The 20,763-nt window shown below is 41.6% G+C and overlaps 2 protein-coding genes across 3 annotated transcripts in view; one reads left to right on the top strand and one right to left on the bottom strand.

Moving 5' to 3' along the window:
• Positions 1-95: 95 nt before the first annotated feature.
• RPS27 (ribosomal protein S27) lies at positions 96-1,685 on the top strand. 2 transcript variants are annotated; one of them, XM_060137949.1, is made up of 4 exons: positions 96-152; positions 443-551; positions 1,119-1,229; positions 1,602-1,685. In XM_060137949.1, exons 1-4 carry the CDS (start codon positions 147-149, stop codon positions 1,628-1,630), a joined length of 255 nt encoding a protein of 84 aa, XP_059993932.1. In that variant the 5' UTR covers positions 96-146; the 3' UTR covers positions 1,631-1,685. The 2 variants fall into 2 exon arrangements, with proteins under 2 accessions (XP_059993932.1, XP_059993939.1); XM_060137956.1 differs by lacking the exon at positions 96-152 and adding an exon at positions 344-362.
• A 277-nt stretch (positions 1,686-1,962) lies between these two features.
• Positions 1,963-20,763, bottom strand: part of NUP210L (nucleoporin 210 like) — a 77,465-nt gene continuing 58,664 nt past the window's right edge. The window contains exons 28-38 of the mRNA XM_060137856.1: positions 20,061-20,235; positions 18,992-19,167; positions 18,085-18,302; positions 16,304-16,443; positions 11,129-11,255; positions 8,412-8,561; positions 6,467-6,717; positions 5,783-5,987; positions 2,887-2,988; positions 2,310-2,384; positions 1,963-2,212 (exon numbers count right to left, since the gene is read on the bottom strand). Coding sequence (XP_059993839.1) covers positions 2,112-2,212; positions 2,310-2,384; positions 2,887-2,988; positions 5,783-5,987; positions 6,467-6,717; positions 8,412-8,561; positions 11,129-11,255; positions 16,304-16,443; positions 18,085-18,302; positions 18,992-19,167; positions 20,061-20,235 — 1,720 coding nt within the window. The 3' untranslated portion in view covers positions 1,963-2,111. The remainder of the gene's footprint in view (positions 2,213-2,309; positions 2,385-2,886; positions 2,989-5,782; positions 5,988-6,466; positions 6,718-8,411; positions 8,562-11,128; positions 11,256-16,303; positions 16,444-18,084; positions 18,303-18,991; positions 19,168-20,060; positions 20,236-20,763) is intronic.

Raw genomic sequence — 20,763 nt, 5'->3', positions numbered from 1 at the left:
CTCGCCCCGCCGCCCACACACCGTGAGAGGACCTTCCCAACATGGCGGCAGAAGGCCCAGGCGTCACTTCCTGCGGGACGGCGGATTTAAGGAGCAGAGTTTCCGCTTTCGCTCTTTTCCGACGGTGACGACCTCCCCATGAGAACATGCCTGTGAGTTCCTTGGTGCAGGTTTCCGTGGAGATCTCGCTCTTCTGTCCGCACTCTCCCCTCACGCTGACTTCGGATCGCAGAGGGCTCTCACTTGCTCTCCGCACTTTGCAGAGGCCCGTGGGGCCTCCTGCATAGACAGGAGCGGAAAGGCGATAAGATGGCGGCCCAGCTGCGCAGACAGCAGGGGCGGCGAGGGGCGAGCTCTCCCCGGTGTGTGGCAGTGGGGGCTGTTTTCGATCATCCCGTGTTCGCCGATGGTTTCTAAATCTCTGCATTTCTGCCTCTCTTAGCTCGCAAAGGATCTCCTTCATCCCTCTCCAGAAGAGGAGAAGAGGAAACACAAGAAGAAGCGCCTGGTGCAGAGCCCCAATTCCTATTTCATGGATGTGAAATGCCCAGGTGAGGAGATAACTTGCAGTAGTGGGGAAAGCACTGGACCCCAAGGAAAAAGGTATCCTTGAAACGGTTCTGATTTCTTAAAATTTGACTGTTTGAGATGGGTAAAATTTTGCATTTCAGGAACAGTGATCCATAGTGATCTCCCTTCAAAACTTTATGTGCAGACCGTAACATCTCTTTGTGTTGAGAAACACTGGAATGTTACGTTGGGCTTCTGCTGTGGTCATTTATATACTTGTACCTGGAGACAAGGGAGTGGATACGTTGACCAGTTACTGAGCCTCTTCCCGCACCAAATAGAGGATTGTCTATATTTTAACTCTCGGATAGTTTTTTTGGATGATGGTGGTAACGCATTAACAAAAAAAATCATAGGTGGGGGCAGATAGTCCAGGTTGCTTTTAAGTTGGCTTTAATGTATGCCTAGAGCCAAGTAATCGATTTAGAATAGGAAAGTAAATTTCAAGAATTTACATAACATGTTTGTTTTATAGTTAATACGTGACAGCATATGTTTAAATGAATAAAGGTTTGGGGAAAATAGGGTAACTCGCTGTTTTTTCACAGGATGCTATAAAATCACCACCGTCTTTAGCCATGCACAAACAGTAGTTTTGTGTGTTGGCTGCTCTACCGTCCTCTGCCAGCCTACAGGAGGAAAAGCAAGGCTTACAGAAGGTAAATGGTTTAATTAGTGTTGTGATTTTGGGGTTTGAATCTTGAGAGGTCATGTATAATGTAAATTATCAGGCTGTCTTGCAAAGAGAGTTGGGTTTGATAGTCTTTTTTTTTTTTCTCTTTCTCTCCAAAAGCATAATTAGAAAGCACTAATCTCAGTGCTCCTGTCTAAGGCTGGGGTGGATGGGTGATAAAAGGGGCTTCATATGAACTGAAGCAGATGTTGTCTTTAAGTGAGTAGGTAGGAGCTAAAAGAGTTGAGAAAACTACAGATGTAGGTTTCCTGTGGGTATCAGGCATCATTTTGTTTTGTGGGGGTGGGACAGGGTAAGTAGGCTGCTGTCAGTTAACCTTTGGAACTTGTTCTTGCAGGGTGCTCTTTCAGACGGAAGCAGCACTAAAAGCCCCTGGAATCAAGATGAATGGGAAACCATCCGAATAAACACATTTTGGATACGTCCTGTTTATTGTCTTGTTTTACTGCTAGGAAGTTCCTACCTCACGTATTCAGGGGCAATCAGAAGAGTGGACTGTAGAGTCATTTGGGGCAAGTAAGTGGCAAATACTTAAAAAGTCCATTTGGGACATTCCTATCCGTAGGCTCATTGAATAAATCTGCAGAGCTTGGTTAAAAACTGGAATGGTATATAAATGGGGTATTTGCTTTCACTTTTATGTTTTCTTAGAATTAAGAACTGACAGTTGATCTTTAAAACGCGATCCAGCACACCACTTTAACACAAAACAGCCTAGGATCCTTTATTTACAGTTCTCAGAAGGCTTGTTTGGAGGCTTATGAGTGTAGAGGTTGGTGCTAGGCTCCTGGTCTAGGGCTAGAAATTTCCAGCCCCCTGCAGTTAAGGGGACTTGTCCAAGCAGAGGTTAGTGCCTTGTACTCCAGAGCCAATGTTGTAGCCGACGCTGCGCTGGTGGGGGTTGTGGACTCGTGAAGGGAGGGGGAGAACGTGTGGATGTGTAAGAACCTAGAAGTAAAGGAGGAAGGGAGATAGATGAAGGGTGAATAAAAGTGAATGAGGATGATACCTGAGCTTTTCAGTGATAAAGATGGTGATTCTTTACCTGGTTGTGGTGCACCTAGAGTTGGTATATAAACAACTGGAACTGTCTGTATCTTGTTTAGGAAGGCATTGTATGCTGGAAAAAGAATAAGGGAGATGTCACCAAAGAGAACTGTTTTCACTGGAGGAAGGCCTTAAGGGGGCAAGTATTGCTATAAAAAAAGGCTTCAAATTAAATAATTATACTTACAGGAAATTTTTATTCAATGAATTTTAGAGGTATTCCAACTTCTGGTTGAGAGATGGGGAATGCACGTGTAGATCGTAGTACGTGTTGTGTTGCTTGAATCATCTCTAGCTATGTGTTTGAGCAAAACTAGCTATAATCTAAGGTTTAGCAGTAATTTCCACTTCTGAGTGGTATTTATTGGCCACATGCAGTTCATTGCTTCCTAGTAAGTTGGGCTGGATCTTTGGTCCACTAGTGTCTAGGGTTAGGGAGGCTAAATCAGTTTCAGTTGCATGTCCCAAATTAGATGTGATAAACAGCTAATTTTCATCCTCATTTAGTTTGTGAAATAAAATGAAGGCAGTTTCCAAGTCAAAAGGCCATGGTGCTGAATATAAGGACTTCTTACCTAGAAAGAGGAAAGCTGTTGGTGCCAACACCGCAAAGAGGGTAAAGAAAATCTGGTAAGAACCCATGAGCTTCTGGAGGACACGTGAATCTTCACATTGATCTACACATTGGCAGAATAAAAGAAGATTATAGTTATCCAGGACAGATGTTGCATTTAAAAACTTGTGTGGTCCTAAGAGTATCTAGCTGAAACAGTCAAAACCCAGCCCTCTAGGAAATTCTTTTGCTTCTTACCAGAGAAAAAGGGGTGAACTGAACTTAGCTCCTCTTACCTTTTTTTGGTTTTTTACCTCTCTAACAGTGAATTACAATTCTTGAGTCTCATTTCTTTTCAGCTTACAAAAGAATATTTAAATTCTTTGCCACTTTAAAATGCCTGTTACCTTTCCTGTGCACTTTAACTCCATGTGACTGCTTTCCTTCACCAAGTTTGTGATAGTCTATCACAATCAAAAGGTGATTCAAGTTCTCCTTTTAATCCCTCTAACCTGAATGAAATATTTCGTTGGATCACCAATAACCTCTTAAATGCAGGGGCTACTTGTCCATTTTTATTCAGGTACATTCTGATATGTTTATAAACTTGTCCTCAATAAAACGTCAGACTTATGTGTTTGAAGCATGCTTGGCGCTTGCCTTTGGTTATTTCAAACTTTTCAGTGTCTAGAAATGAACTCTTCCCTGCCCCACAAAACTGCCTGAATTTAACTGGCCTTCCCAGGTAAACTGTCACCAGGGCCTTGGACCTAGTTCCTATTCTGCATCCCTTACATAGGTCCTCTACCTCTGGGCTCTTAACTGGTCTTACCTCTCACCAGACTCTGTTTCACAACTGTTGTAACAACTTCCCACTGTTTACAAACTGCTTCACTCTGAAGACTAATTTGAGGTTGCTTACTAGTAGAAACAAGACTATATTAATCCTTGATCAGGTCCCACTGTTGGGAGTCCCAATAAAACTTAGGCACGTTAATTTATAGCACCCCTTTGTTCTGGCTGCATTGAACTAATTCCTGTCTTAGTTGGGCCCTGTCTTTTTAAAATATTTGTTATGTATTTGGCTGTGCCGGGTCTTAGTTGCGGCTTGCGGGATCTTTTTAGTTGTGGCATGTGAACTCTTAGTTGCAGCATGTGGCATCTAGTTCCCTGACCAGGGTTCGAACCGAGGCCCCTTGCATTGGAAGTGTGGAGTCTTGGCCACTGTACCACCAGGGAAGTCCCTGGGCCCTGTCTTAAATCTGATTTCTGCAAGTAGGGACCGTGCTTGGCACATAACAGTAGGCACACACTTGTATGAATGAGCTGAAGGTTGGATGTTTGTATCTAAAGACTCCCACCCACTCTGATCATACTGTTACACTGCTTGTCCTTCTTATCTCTAAGAAGTGCAGGGGTTCTTAACTTTTTTTTTTGCCTTGGGCAACTTCAGCAGTCTGATAAAGTCAATGGATCCCAACTCAGAATGTTTTTAAATGCAAAAGATAAAATGTAGGAATAAAGGAAACCAATTAATATCAAGAGTTGATGAAAATAGGGAAAAAACCTAATTTGTAATATACAGTTAGCAAAATGTTCAAAGGCCTAATTTGTGATACAGTAGTATGTGTGCTCTATTAATAAAAAACTTGTAGCTTTAGGTCTGATAACTACTGTAATTTTGATGTAATTTTGAAATGAAATGTTTTGAGATGTGACAGTTGGAACATGAGAACATCTATGGTTTCCCTTGGTGACAAAGTCACATATAATACCGCTGTGATTTGTTGCTTATACTCATAATCAATGGAAATGCTAACTTTCAGTTAGAGGTTAATTGAAAATAAAGATGCAATTTTTTTTCCCCATTCAAGGCATGGACACCTTGAGTTCTATCTGTGGACCTTTGTGGAGATCCATGAACTCTAGATTTAAAAACTGCTCTCAGGGCTTCCCTGGTGGCGCAGTGGTTGAGAGTCCGCCTGCTGATGCAGGGGACATGGGTTCGTGCCCTGGTCTGGGAAGATCCCGCATGCCGCGGAGCGGCTGGGCCCGTGAGCCATGGCCGCTGAGTCTGCGCGTCCAGAGCCTGTGCTCCGCAACGGGAGAGGCCACAACAGTGAGAGGCCCGCGTACCGCAAAAAAAAAAAAAAAAAAAAGCTTTCACAGAAAGGACAGATTGGAGTTGAACACTTTCTAGTTGGTGGGACCCTGAACACCAATTTTCTCAACTCTTTAAAGAGAAAAACATCTTTATAAAGTTTTAGAAAACTCTTTAGAATCATGAGAATTAAAATGCATATAAATATGCTTAGAATATTTATTGACCCGTACAGATTGGGTGCTTATAGAAGCAAAAACCTTTCTCCCATTAGATGTACTAAGGTTCAGACTAATTCACTCCCAGTAATTAAGAGAAATACTGTTTCCCTTGAGGCATGGGCAAGTGGGAGTGACACATATAAGGAGGATGGTTCTCTGGCTTTCCTAATACCTCTTTCCGTAACGGTTCCCATCCCACCCAAACTTGACATCATTTCTAAACTGGGTAATGGTAGAATCAGGATTTGGGGAAGCTAAGTCTTGGTTCTAGGGTTACCACCATTTGCCCATTGATGCACAAAGGTTTGCTAAATACTTTTGAAGTAAGTGAAACATTTATCAAGAGGTTTAAAACACGGTAAGTAGTATACTTACGAAGCTGACAAACTGACGTAACATGTATTTAAGTATAACATCTAGCCAGTGATAAGAAAGCTACCTGAAGGTTATATTTTATAGAGTAGGCTTGGAGAATAAAGATCCATGTCCCAGCTAGTTTGAATAATGTTGGTCAAGTGGCTGAATGTTTCCCATTGACTAAATCATAATGCATTCTTTTTGCCTCTAGATTAAAAACAGGCACCCCCAATGCTCACCTGTACCACACTTGCCTTTCATAGCTCTCACTCGCACAGCCTCAATTTGACTGGTGAGCACACAGGAAATATTGATGAAAACAGGTGATGCCATCTGCTGGAGGGAAGTGAAGTTGACTACTTTTATGGGGTAGATAGCCAGACCACGTGTGAGGGAAGAGTGCCTTTGGCCAGAGACCGCTAGAACTGGGGAGCTGGGGAAGACCTTGGAGAAAAGGAGATGGAACATGCTTGAAAGAAAAGTCAGTTTTGTGTCAATACATGCCAAAAATCAACATATACAGTAAGACATCTGGATTTCTAGTTCTAGCTAGCTGTCTGACAAGTCACTTTTTCTCACTTAGATGTGTTGAAGGATAAGGGAAGATGATCTGTGAGAATAATATAGCCTTCAAAAAAAGTTTTAAGCTAGCATTCTAAAATTGTTTCAAGCCAGCATTGGTGTTATATATATACAAAAAAGTATTTGTGTTATCTTCCAGACTGACAAGGCTCTTGACCTAGAGTTTGGACTCTGGGGGCCCCCCTGGCATTGTGAAGGGGACAGATTTTCTTCATTTTGTTTAAGAATTTCCTGTGGTGAATTTTATCAAGTCATTCAGTAACTGTTCCTTTACCCTGGACTGAGAATGAAAAATCTCTTTTTCAAAACCCTGACCTGTTTTGCTTCAGTCCTTAACATACCTCTAGTTTCTCAAGAACTCTGTCCACTCCCAGTACTCTTAGCTCCCCGATGTCTTTTTTGTGGCTAAGAACCAATTCTGATTGATTGATGTAAAAGGCTGGGATAAAAGGAATGAGGATTCTTTGCATTCCATTCTTGCTATGCTCACTGACAAGCGAGGCCCAACCATAGATTGAGGTGTCAGCCGTGCTGAGGGCCTGGAGTAGCTCCTCTGACTGGGGTCGAACCTTGATTAGGCAGACATAAACCCCTGAAGAAAAGAGGAAAAACTGAGCAGGAAGGTTCAGAGGCTCTATTTAGCCAACTGGATTAGGATAGGAAGGAAAAATATTTACATGCAAATTCAGAATGTGAACTCAAGTTTTGAGTATTCACTATTAGCATACTGTTGGCCACTATGGAGGAGTTTACCAAAGATGAAACAGTCCCAGGGAACCCACAGTTGAACTTAAGGATACCATTATTGGTAAATTGACATGTCAGGGAGTATTAAATAATACAGTGTAAATGGAAATTAAGGTGATATAGGATGAAGTAGTCAGAGTTGGATCAGTAAAGGGTTTTGTGGAAGAAAGGCAAGCTTTGAACATGGTTTAATCACTTCTCTATCAAACCACCTCTTGATGGCCTTATTTCTGTCAATAGTATTGTTTTTCTAGTTACCCATGCTCAACCTCAGTTGTCTTTTGACATCTATTCCTTCATTCCTATATCCAGATCTTGCTAACTCGTCCTTTGAAATGTCTCACATCTGGCCCCTCTGTTAGTATTTCTCTGTTAGTCTGGTCTAGACACTCATCAATTCATGCTTGGATTATTGCAATGTAAATTGCATTTACTAGTCTCCTTGCCTCATTCTTTCTTATCCATTCTGGGTACTGCCACTGTGTACTTTTTTTGTTTGTTTTGCAGTACGCGGGCCTCTCACTGTTGTGGCCTCTCCCGTTGCAGAGCACAGGCTCCGGACGCGCAGGCTCAGCGGCCATGGCTCACGGGCTTAGTTGCTCCGCGGCATGTGGGATCTTCCCGGACCGGGGCACAAACCCGTGTCCCCTGCATCGGCAGGCAGACTCTCAACCACTGCGCCACCAGGGAAGCCCTTAGCCCTGCCATTGTATACTTTAAACTTATTTTTGAAAACTTTTCCAGGGCTGTATGTTACCTGGAATGTCCTGTTCTCTTCACATCTACCTCAGTCCTAGTCATCCTTCTAAAGGTTATTTCCTCTGTAAAACCTCACACTGACTGCCAGGTTTGATGTAGATACTCCTTTCTTTCTGGCGTCCTAGCATCCCATGTATATCTTTATTCTATAACTAATCGCCCTGTGCAATTCTAGTAAGAGTTAAAAGCCTTGTCTTACTCCGCTGTACCTCCAGGGCCTGTCCTGGTACCAGGCATTCTGTTTGGTGCTCAACGGTTTGCTGAATGAACCTTCCATCAGTGGTTTCTCATTACTCATACCATTCAAACTGCCTGACCTTGGAGTAGAAGCTCTTCCATGATACAGCATTACCTATTTACATTTAACATGAATTGTCTCATTTTAGATCAGTCGACTGATTTATTTAAAGTCCTCCCAGTGTCATGCCTGTTTCTGCTTTCCACTTGTTAATGCTGTTCTGCTTGGAATATCCTTCAGTTCAGCAACATTCAAACACTGTGCTACTAGTTGGGGATAAAAGATGAATGAGACATAATCCAAGCCCTCACAAAGATAACAGGCTAACAAAGGAGAAAGTAGTAAGTTACAATAGAAAAGCATAGTATATTATAGACGTGTTAAAAGTTTGTTGAATGGATAGAATAAAAATGCTGACTGAGAAAGATTCCACAGTTATATAGCAGATGAAACTGGAAAGTAGAAATGTAATCCAATAAGAAAGTGACATTTGCACAAATGTGAAAACAAGGGGGAAACCAGATTCAACTGGTGGAACCCACCTTTCTCCATGCTGAAATCGGAATGGACATGAAAGACTTTACTTGCTGGAATGTCTAGTAAAGTATTACTGAACTGTACATGGCACAGCATGAGGGTCTCTGGAAGAAGTGTTGTTGTAATGGCCAAGGCCTGACTTGGGGTGCAGGATCCTAATGAGCAGAAGAGAGATAAATAGCTCTCACTAAGGGGAATTTGTAAAAGGGGAGGCTATTATATAGAGGCAGTTTGGTACTAAAAAAACAAACAAAACAAAGGGTCAGTTCTTGACTTGCTACAGCTGTCTACTTGCCAGCTCTGTTGCGTCCTACCACAATCAAGGTGAAAGAGGATTGTAAGACCCTTGCTTCTGCTAGTTTGTGACTATAATGGGGCTTCTATTATCAATATCATAGCTGCTGTCCTCTTTCAAAGGTTTTTGGAATTCATCAGTGGGAATAAGATTACACGGAAATTGGACAGTTGTTGGAAATAAAGTGCTACACTTGGGAGGTAGCTTTTAAGTCTAGGAAGGTTTGTTTTCCAAAACATACTGTTTTGCAGCATGATTCAAGTCAAAGATCTCTAGAAGTTCATTACAAGTGGTGCCTTAAACAGGAGCCACATAGCCAGCAAGAAACACTGGCACCAAGGTTGGGTCAGCTGCAATGGATGCATTTTAAATTAAATAGGAACTATGTCTTGTTAACAGGATTTTCCCCTGCACAGTTTCTTAACGGTCTTAGTTTGCTACAGCTCTTTCTCAGTTGCCAGCAGTCTAGGGACCATTCTCATCTTTTGGAGACTATCAGCAATATCAAAAGAACTGTTACATGAGGTTTCATAATAGTTGTGGTTTTAGAAAGATTCTGCTGGGGTGGGGGTGGGGGGGAATTACAGTCTCCTTGTAAAATTTAATAAGGTAGACAACAATGAGTGAATATGTTACGAAGAAACATTTAATACTTTGTAAAAGAACCTGGAGAATTTTAAAGATCAAGTGTTCTTATTTATATATACATAGTTAGATTGTATTTTTAAGATTAAATACCTACTGTGAAAAGAAAATATATTAAGTGCTTAAAATTGAAGGATAAAAAGGACAATTAGAGTTTAAATTATCTTGTTTTATAAACAGTTATATTCTGTTATATTCTGGACTTCTCTGGTTGGTTTGTGTTTTCTCGCCCCCTACCCTCTCCCCACCCCTTACCTTCCCCCTGCCCCCAAATCTGGAATTTGTTCTTTAAAAAAAGAGGAATGAAAGGATGTACATGGACTTTGGAGTGGAGCATATCCACCACTCCTGCCACTAACTGGTTGTTACCTTGTACAAATTACTTGCTCTTAGACTTAGTGTTCTCATCTTTTTTTTTTTCCCGACCAGGGATTGAACCCAGGCCCTTGATGGTGAGAGCGTAGAATCCTAACTACTGGACTGCCAGGCAATTCCCAGTATTCTCATCTTTAAAATGATGATAATTACTACATGATGAGATTGTTAAATGAGATAAAAGATATAAAAATTCCTAACATAGCATTTGGAATCTATTAGAAGCTTCTTGTATTTTAGTTATCTTTCCTCCCCCTTTTTTTTGACAGTAAATCATGGCCCAATACAGAATGAAAAAAGAAAAGCACAAGGCAAATTTGCTGAGCGAATAACATTTCAGATATCATCTAGTCCAACAATTCTCAAGTCTTGGGAAACTTTAAAAGAATTGTATCTTGGACTTCCCTGGTGGTGCAGTGGTTAAGAATCCACCTGCCAATGCAGGGGACACGGGTTCGAGCCCTGGTCCGGGAAGATCCCACATGCTGCGGAGCAACTAAGCCTTTGCGCCACAACTACTGAAGCCTGTGTGCTCCAGGGCCCGCATGCTGCAGCTACTGAAGCCCGTGCGCCTAGAGCCTGTGCTCTGCAACAAGAGAAGCCACTGCAACGAGAAGCCCGTGCACTGCAATGAAGAGTAGACCCCGCTCACCACCACTAGAGAAAGCCCATGCGCAGCAACAAAGACCCAATGCAACCAAAAAAAAAAAAAAATTGTATCCTAGGCTCTATCCCAAGTTTATTAAATCTGGATGGAGCCTAAGAATCTATTTTTTAAAAATTTCTTTGGATAACCTTAAAAATCAGCCATGTTTGGAAATCCTTGGTCTAGGCTACCTCCTGATCTCAGGGTTATAACTAAAAAGACAACAGTGACTAGGTTGAGCCTATTTCAAAACCTTAATCCAGTCATAATTTCTGAGGTCTCATAGCGCTCAATGATTTTTTTTTTTTTTTAATCATTTGGCTGCGTCGGGTCTTGGTTGCGGCATGTGGGATCTTTCCTTGCAGCTCGCGGGCTCTTTCTTACAGCACACGGGCTTCTCCCTAGTTATGGCGTGCGGGTTTTTCTCTAGCTGTGGCGCGCGGGCCTCAGAGCATGCGGGCTCCAGAGCGCGTGGGCTCTGTAGTTTGCAGCATGCAGGCTCTCTTGTTGAGGCGCAAGGGCTCAGTAGTTGTGGCTCACGGGCTTAGTTGTTCCCCAGCCAGGGATCAAACCCGCGTCCCCTGCATTGGAAGGCAGATTCTTTACCACTGGACCACCGTGGAAGTCCCTGAGTGACTTCTTTGTAAAAGTAGAATCAATTTTGAAATGAAAGAAAACTTGTATTGCTAATTCAAAGGGGCAAATGAGGGAGAATGGGAAAGGTGGGAATAATCACCCAGAACTATAAAGAGATTGCTGACCTTTAAGATTGACACCATTTCCGCCAGTGGTGATGAAGAGCTTGAACACAGTTGAATTGAGGGTATTGGTGAGATAAGTCTTAAGGTCATAAGTGAGTGTTAATCTTGATGATGCATGGATCACCACCTGTCAGCAAACCAAAGGAAAATTGGTACCTAAGTTATTAGAGAATCTGGTTCCCTTCTTCTCCATCCCTCATAACTTATTTAGCTGAAAGCAGTTTCACACAAGAGCAAATTGCCCTTCTAGTGATCACATATTTGAGAACCACAAAATTTGTTTACTTTTGAGAAGAAAATAACATTTTTTTCTAAAAGGAGGTCTTTGTGCATTATTCCTTCTGACATATATTCCCTTTGTATGATTCCCTATTAGATGTCTTTGAAGACAGTTGCAATTTCCTTTAGAAAGTTTTCTTTTTCTCTCTTCAGTTGCATATAATCTCAACTTTTCTGAAACCTCAAAGTATTGTTTCTCTCAAAATACTTGTAATGTTCTGCCTTATATTGTAGGTATTTTTATACTTGTTAAAATCCCTCCCATTAGATTCTACGTTTCAACTTAGAACCCTAACATATCTTTGTACATCCTGTATTGTGCCTTGAATATAAGGCAAGTGCTTAATGATTACATTGAGAGAAGATGGTGATAATGATGGCCCTTTCCCCCCAAATACCTTCAACTTATTGGTTTATTTATTTATTTTTGGATTCTAACTCCTTTGGGTATCCTTGCCCTCTTTGTTTTTTTTGGCTGTGGCACACAGCATGCAGGATCTTACTTCTTAGTTCCCCAACCAGGGATCAAACCCATGCCCCCTGCAGTGGAAGCGCAGAGTCCTAACCACTGCACACCAGGGGATTCCTCCCAAATTCCTTCAATTTAAATGCAGTATACTGTCCAGTCTCCTCAGTACTACCATAGTTTTTTATTTTTTCATATATTCAAGGACCTTAAAACTGTAATAGGGAAGAACCTTTTGTATTCTACTACAAGTTAATCACTAAAGGGATGTTGCCTACAAGCTTAAATTATACATAAAGGCCCATCTCTGGGAACCCTGCTTCCCAGGAAATGAGCATTAAGCTAAAATACCTTTGTTTAGCTCACAGGAAACATCTTGACCAGGCCCACCTGTGAGCGACTGCAGGGATGAAAAAATGAACACGTCCCCCTGCTGGAGGCTGATGGGAACCAGGAAATGTTTGACTTTGCCCCTTCCCCTTTTAGTATGGATATGGAACCTGAATTCTAAGTCAGGCAACATGGTTCTTTGGGGCAGGAGCCCACCACCTTCTCAGTTTGTTAGCTTTCCAAATAAAGTCGTTATTCCTTGCCCTCCCCCAACAACTTGCCTCTCGATTACTGGCTTGTGCAGCGAGCAGTACGAGCTTAGACTCGGTAACTAAATCAAGTTAGTTATGTCAAGAGCTCAGTGAGGAAAGGAGTTTTGTCTTTTTCTCTTTGTATTTCCAGAGCCTAGCATAATCACTGACATGTAACAGGCCTCAGTGATTGTCTACCAGTTAGTGAATAATTAAATGAGCATTTTTACGAAGTACACCAACTGAAATATGACCTTTTGACTTATCTGTAGCCTCTGACATCATAGCGCATTCTCTCCCTTGCCTTTGTGACACCTTTCTCCTTGCTTTTCTAGCACCTAGAACCTTCTCAGCCCATTTTTCTAGTTGTCTTCTCATGCTGCCTTTCTCCTCAACCCTCTTATCTGCTCATGATACAAGTTCTCTTTGAATGTTATCCAATTTTTCCCTCTCTACCCTTAAAACTTACGCTGAAGCCACCCTGATTTATTCATTGGTCTTCAAACACAACATATACTTTTTATTTGCTTTGTACATATATGCCTTCTCCCTTTCTTTTCTGCCAAATTCCTAATCCCAGGATTCAGTTTAAATGTCATTTGTGGAAAATTTAGCCTTAATGTCTAGGCAGAATTAGTGACTTTCTTCTGTATTTATTCTAAGAGCATTTCTGACGTGATCATTTATGTTATCATGCCATCTATATGTAATTATTTATGTTACGACTAGAGCTCTATAAAAGAAGGTACCAGATACCATATGGGCACTTATTGGGCAATTTACTCATTTATAAAATTGGGATAATACTTTGCAGGGTTGAGAAGATTAAAAATGGTAGTTGTACTGTATATAAAATTAAAAATGAAAAAAATAGATGCAGAGTGCCAAGCCCATAGTAGATGCTCAAAAAATAATAGCTATTAAGAGGAATGAAAAGAGGAACAAACAAATTCGTTGGGCACAGAGGAAGGAGATGTTACATATATTTAAGGGGGAAATAGGAAAGGCTTTATAAAGCTTACTATTCACTTGTTCACCCATCTCACCTACTCAAGGGTATCACATAAGCAATTCTCCCTACTCCTACATCAAATTTTCCTTTTCTACTGAATCATTTCCTAAGCCATTATTTCTCCCATTTTAAAAAACAATCAACAAAACAAACTCGACTCCAGTTCTTTGAAGAGGACTGTCTCCAAGTCCTCTTTTTCAATTCTCCAATCAAACTTCCAGTCCCCTTATTCCACTGAAGCTACTCCTCAAAGTCACCAGCCTCCATATTGCAAAAAACCATCAGTCATTTCTCAGTTTTCATATTTGACCCATCAATAGCTTTCATGTGGTTGATCTCCCCCTCCCTCCTTGAAATACCTTCTTCACTTGGCTTCCCGGACACCAGGATTCCCGGGTTTTCCTCCCATTGCCCATTCTTTCTTTTTTTTTAATAAATTTTTTCTTTTCTTTAATTTTTATTTATTTATCTTTTTTTGGCTGCATTGGGTCTTCATTGCTGCATGCAGGCTTTCTCTAGCTGCAGAGAGCGGGGGCTACTCTTTGTTGCAGTGCGCAGGCTTCTCATTGTGATGGCTTCTCTTGTTGCGGAGCACAGGCTCTAGGTGCACAGGCTTCAGTAGTTGTGGTGTACGGGCTTTGTTGCTCTGCAGCATGTGGGATCTTCCCAAACCAGGTATCAAACCCATGTCCCCTACATTGGCAGGCGGATTCTTAACCACAGCGCCACCAGGGAAGTCCCATTCCCTGGTCATTCTATAAATCTTATAAATTCCTATAAATTTCTTTTGTTCCTATTCTTCTTTCAGAGCTCTTAATATTGGAGTGTCCCCAGAACTTAGTCCTTGGACCTCTTCTCTATTTACACTCATTCTCTTGATGATCTTATGGCTTTTTTTTTTTGGCTGTGTTGGGTCTTTCTTGCTCTATGTGGGCTTTCTCTAGTTGTGGCAAGTGGGGGCTACTCTTCGTTGCGGTGCATGGGCTTCTCATTGCAGTGGCTTCTCTTGTTGTAGAGCACAGGCTCTAGGCACACGGGCTTCAGTAGTTGCAGCATGTGGGCTCAGTAGTTGTGGCACTCAGGCCCTAGAGCTTGTGGTCTTCCGTAGTTGTGGCGTGTGGGCTCAGTAGTTGCAGCACACAGGCTTCCATTGCAGTGGCTTCTCTTGTTGCAGAACACGGGCTCTAGGCGCACAGGCTTCAGTAGTTGTGGCACGCAGGCTCAGTAGTTGTGGCACGCAGGCTCTAGAGCGCAGGCTCAGTAGTTGTGGTGCATGGGCTTAGTTGCTTCTCAGCATGTAGGATCTTCCCGGACCAGGGCTCGAACCCGTGTCGCCTGCATTGGCAGGTGTATTCTTAACCACTGCACCACCAGGGGAGTCCGATCTTATGGCTTTAAATATCTATGCCAATGACTCTCGAACTTTTCTATCTAGCTACCTCAACACATCCATTTGACATCTAATAGACATCCAACTTTACATGTCCAAAACTGATCTTCTCTCCAAAACTGTTCCACCTACAGTCTTACGCATTTCAGTTGATGGCAATTCTGTCCTTTTAGTTGTTCAATCAAAAATCTTAAGTCATTCTTGATTCTTTCACACTCTACATATAGTAATCTATTGGGAAATTGTATCAACTATACCTATAAAATATATTTAGAATGTGATCAACTTTTTACCACCTCCTCTATTATCACCCTGATCCATCATACTCAGCTGCGTTACTGCAATTATAACCTCCCAACTTGTCTCTCAGCTCCTACTCTTCTTTGTTTCTTGGCTGCGTTGGGTCTTTGTTGCTGCGTGTGGGCTTTCTTTAGTTGTGGCGAGCGGGGGCTACTCTTCGTTGCGGTGCGCAGGCTTCTCATTTTGGTGGCTTCTCTTGTTGCGGAGCACAGGCTCTAGGCGCACAGGCTTCAGTAGTTGTGGCTCACGGGCTCTAGAGCGCAGGCTCAGTAGTTGTGGCACACGGGCTCTGCAGCATGTGGGATCTTCCCAGGCCAGGGATCGAACCCATTTCTCCTGCATTGGCAGGCAGATTCTTAACCACTGAGCACCAGGGTAGCCCTCAGCTCCTACTCTTGCCCCTACAGTTTAGTACCAACCAGTAGCCATGGTGATATATATATATATATATATATATATATATGTTTAAATTAATTAATTTTTGGCTGTGTTGGGTCTTTATTGCTGCGCGTGGGCTTTCTCTGGCAAGCGGGGGTTCCTCTTCATTATGATGCGCGGGCTTCTCATTGCGGTGGCTTCTCTTTGTTGTGGAGCACGGGCTCTAGGCATGCAGGCTTCAGTAGTTGCAGCATGCGGGCTCAGTAGTTGTGGCTGGCGGGCTCTAGAGCACAGGATCAGTAGTTGTGGCGCATGGGCTTAGTTGCTCCATGGCATGTGGGATCTTCCCGGACCAGGGCTCGAACCCGTGTCCCCTGCATTGGCAGGAGGATTCTTAACCACTGTGCCACCAGGGACTCCCTCATGGTGATATTTTAAATTATAAATCAGACTAGTCATTCTTTTGGTTAAGAACCTTAATCACGATTTACCTTTATGTTCCAGTAAAGTTTGTTGGCTGGCTTTATATCTGATATGTGAGTGTATTTCTTTTCATAGGATGTGCTCTCTATATGCATATTCCCATATATTGAAATAGTTACTCTAGACTCTTCAACTCTTTTTTTTTTGGCCACGTCACATGGCTTGCAGGATCTTAGTTCACTGACCAGGGATTGAACCCAGGCCACGGCTGTGAAAGCCTGGAATCCTAACCACGAAGCCACCAGGGAACTCCCATGAACCCTTCAACTCATAACATTAGGTTTACCTCTCGATATGTTTTCACTAGTCCTGGAATGTCATGAAAAATTGTTGCTATTCCTGGACTCCTGGCCACTCCTACCCCAGTGACAATGTCTGTTTGTAGAATATTGTCATTAGCGGAAATCATCCACATCCCGGGTTCACCTAGGAAAAAACAAGAGAACACTTGGCTGCAACCTTTGATATGATATAAATTGGTCACTCTAACCTTACTCAGAATCCAAGTCAGTAGACCATTCAAGCATACATATCCCTTCCCAGGAGGAGCACCCAGCTTTGAGGGTAACTTTGTTTTTTTTCTTTAAAAAAAAATTTTTTTGGCCACGTCACGTGGCACGTGGGATCTTAATTCCCCGACCAGGGATCGAGCCCAGGCCCCCTGCATTGGAAGCGCAGGGTCTTAACCACTGGACCGCCAGGGAAGTCCCTAACGTTGTTTTCTTAATGTCGGGTTCCCCTTCGTATGTCATGCCAGCAAAATAAAACAGGAACTGCTGACCTTCACAATCACAAAAGAAGCTACTTAGTTGGAGAATGTAACTGTTCTCCTTAGGAAAAAGAAAAATGCCTTTTACACATAGGAATAACACTCTGATTAAACTTTGTATAGACCCTGCTAAGGATGAATCTGCTTTGACCTACTGATTGATATCAGCAGGAAGACTGCAAGCAAGTGTCAACTGGCAGAAGAGAGGATTCGTTTGCTTAGGTTTAAGTCCCAAGGTGGCAGAGGAATGTCAAATATTAGATTAGATTACTGATCCTGGCATGTGGCCCTTCTGCTTCCTCATCCAAAGTGGTATGGATTTGAGATGCCCAAAAAATTCCAGAATGGAAGACAGAGGGACAGTCCTGACAGAACCTAGGAAAAGGGAGTAAAAAAAGCCTCTGGTTCACTGACAAAAGATTAACAATCATGGTATTGTAAGCACAGTTAGCTCACTGGCCATGGATTACATGTTAGTAAGTAGTGGTTGCTTACAAGTCAACTTTTACAGGACTGGAGGATTTGACCTAGGCTGAATAGAGTTTGCTTTGTATCAAGTCCAAAATATACAGTTAATGTCCAGTATTACATCACTTTACCCAAACATATGTATCCATAGTTCCCCAAAGAGGACGCAAAGCCCAAGCCACATAGCACCCCAGCCAGCCTTACTTGGATGGATTATTTGGTTGCATATACCCAGTCAGTATATACCATTTTGGGATATGCTACCTGGAAGCCTAAAGATATAACACACATTTCCTAACCCAAGACTGATTTTCTGTAACTCAGTAGTACTTCTTAGAACAGAAATGCTTTGCTGATCAAGAGTATAGTGTAGCCTGGTACAAGGCCAAACCTTCTTACAGTGATGGTATATGTAGAAGTTAGGCCTTCAGATGTGCCTCACAAAACAGTGTACACACAATTGGTTCTTAGAACTAAAGCCTTATTGCCCTTTCCTTTTATTTCATCCTTTCCTGATGTTCAGCTTAGCAGTTACCCTCCTTCAGAAGCTGGGAATGGAGGAGAAGGCACAGTACTCTACACTGCCTATATATTCAGTAGACACTTGGTAAATACTACTGGCTGACCTCTTAATTGGCTGGCTATGGAGAGAAATGGGCACTAAACTGAGAATTATCAGTTAACATGAAAAATAAAACACACAAAAGTATTTTCTTTCTCAGAGAGCCCCTTAGATTTTAGATAATTTGGAAAAAAAAAAAATCATCTAAGGGATGAGTTGCTTTCTAATCCTGTCAGTTGTGAGGTTGAGACAGGGAAGGTATCCAAACCATTCTGGTTGAGGAGGTGAGTACTGAAGCAGATGACATCTCCGACAAAGGTAAGCTTGGTGTCTGGCTCGATGGCGTGCTCTACAGAAACAGGAATATAATCTGCCATGCCGGGATGTCTCTGGTCCCAGAGCCTCACAAGTGTCACCCCTCTGTTCACAGCCTGAGCCATGTAAGTATAGTTCCTATTCCCTGGTCCAATAAGCAGCAGGTCATCTCTGAAAGCAGACATGAAAGGTAGAAATCTCTGAAAAGAGTCAATAGTTAGGAAACAGTTCTGGAGGCAGACCCTATCACAACATTTTATATTCAATAGCTCAAAAGTTCAGATGGAGTTCTACAATGGAGAGTAAGCAACTAGGGCCAGGGATCAGGTCTATTACATTTATATATATAGTGCCCAGCTAGGCTTTTTTAAAATCATTATTAATTAATTAATTAATTAATTTGGCTGTGCCCGGTCTTAGTTGCAGCACGTGGGATCTTTGCTGTGGCATGTGGGACCTAGTTCCCTGACCAGGGATCGAACCTGTGCCCCCTGCATTGGGAGCACAGTGTCTTAACTGGACCACCAGGGAAGTCCCTAGGCTTTTTTTTTTAATTAAAAAAAATTGTTTTTTCAGTATGGCTTCTTTTTTTTTTTTTTTTTTAGTATGGCTTTTTGATAATACTCCAATTGGCTCCCTACAGGAGCTTTGTATGAACTAGGACTTGTCAAATTCAAAACATACTGAAGTTTTTCTTCATTGAACAACTAATTCTGTTTTTTTCCCATCTTAATGAAAGAAAGAAAGATCAGATTCCAACTGCAGTATATGAGAGGAATTTATTGGAGCTTTTAGATAATACCAGGTTAATCAATAAGATGTCTACCACAATGTCAACACCATTCCTTTGCCTTCCATACCTGTTCAAAGCCAGATAAAGCTGGGTATTGTGTGTGTGGAATTTCTCTCCAATGCTATTGTAAAACTGAACAGTGAAGGTGAGAGACATGCCCAAGGGAAAGGCTGATAGGGTCCTTCCTTGAGCTGTGTATAGCTTGGGGTGGCTGCTCATTCGCAGGTATGTCACTGGTGCTACCTGTGGGAGACAAAACCTACTAGTACAGAGAAGGATGCATTGGAGAGGAGCTGAGACCATATTCTGAGACTTATAATCAATGATAAAAATGGTGTTCCTCTTTTGTAGGAAATAGTTAGCTCTTGATTTCAGATGACAGAGTGAAAAAGAAATATGACAGTACAGGAAATGGCTTTTTAATTACTAAAACAGTGGAAATGTGAAAAGAAGCTGGAGCTTTTTGAGGAAAGGACTGCATTTCTTCTTATTTTGTGCCAAGTGTCAATATTTATTGTTAAATAATTGATCATTTATCAAGAATACTGTAAATTTTGTTTTCACACTGCAAGAGATAAATAAACTGTGATACAGTAAGGGAAGTCCAGGTTTGAATCCTAGCTTTATTATTTCATATCTTCATCTAATCATTCTAGGTTTCATATTTATCATCAGTTTAATAGGGCTAATAATGCCTATCTCATAGGGTTTTTGTGGTAGTTAAAAAAGATAATATACGTAAAAGGAGCAACACAGAAGCTGGAATATACTAGATTTTTAACACAAAAAACATTTTTTTGTTTGTTTTAGACTAACTTACCTCTAAGGTCTCTTCTAATTTTAAAAAAAAAATTCTAAAAACAAAGCCTAATTTTGATAGCAATGGTTCTACGCTTCTCCCACACCAACCCTTTTGCCAAATCTGCTCAGAAGACATTCATACCAATTTGAGGCTAATCTCTTTTATAACAAGGACTGTAAAGTCCACTTTAATTTGATGGTTCATGTCAAGATTGTCCTCTTATCTTACAGTTCATTTCTGACTTCCAGAGAAGTTTCTAGTTCTTAAAAAAGGAAATCTGCCTCTTAAGGCCATGGTATTCCTTTTATTTTTTTGAGTAAGTCCCTGAACTCACCTGAACCCCAGTTACAGTTGTTTGGTTGACTCCAAAAGGTTCTATAGAAGTGACTTCCAACACAGCAGTACCTGCAATGGAACCAGCTTTCAGGAGCCCTTCACCGTCCTCCTCAATGACAGATGAATTAGGGAAACACTTGAGAACACGGGAACTCACAAAGGCGGCCCCTACCCTAGGGAATAAACGGAGCAAATGGCATCTCTTGGGGGCTCTGTTTGACAAGAAAGAAAGGAGTAGCGATTGCCAGGATTACTGTTAGCTGTACTCTGAGAAAACTGCTTGCCATTCTCCATGTTGTGTAGTTATTTTTTCCTCAGGTAAAAGTCAGCCTTTGGATTATGCTTATCTCTTTAAAAATTAAATACTATTACATATTTATCATTAAAAAATTATTTGGTTAAAAGAATTGAAAACAGGTACAGTCAGCTTTTCATATCCATCGGTTTTGCATCTGCAGATTCAACCAAGCACAGGCTGAAAATTTCAAAAAGTTCCAAAAAGCAAAATTTGAACTTGCCTTGGACTGGCAGTTATTTACATAACGTTTACATTGTATTAGGTATTATAAGTAATTTAGAAATAGTTTAAAGTATACAGGAGGATGTGCATATATGCAAATATTACACCATTTTTATAGACTGGATTTTTGCATCTGCAGATTTTGGTGGGAGTGCGAGTCCTGGAACCAATCCCTGGTGGA

This window comes from Lagenorhynchus albirostris, chromosome 2 (genome assembly GCF_949774975.1).
Source record: "Lagenorhynchus albirostris chromosome 2, mLagAlb1.1, whole genome shotgun sequence".
In the NCBI taxonomy this organism is placed as follows: domain Eukaryota; kingdom Metazoa; phylum Chordata; class Mammalia; order Artiodactyla; family Delphinidae; genus Lagenorhynchus; species Lagenorhynchus albirostris.
The sequence above is the reverse complement of the archived record's forward strand: the minus strand, read 5'-3'. Positions and strand labels throughout refer to the sequence as shown.

What these genes read in the sequence shown, in the direction of transcription:
- RPS27 (XM_060137949.1), top strand. An exon ending in CATGGATGTGAAATGCCCAG is followed by an intron (nt 552 to 1,118) that starts GTGAGGAGATAA and finishes GTTTTTTCACAG; the next exon opens with GATGCTATAAAATCACCACC. An exon ending in AAAAGCAAGGCTTACAGAAG is followed by an intron (nt 1,230 to 1,601) that starts GTAAATGGTTTA and finishes TTGTTCTTGCAG; the next exon opens with GGTGCTCTTTCAGACGGAAG.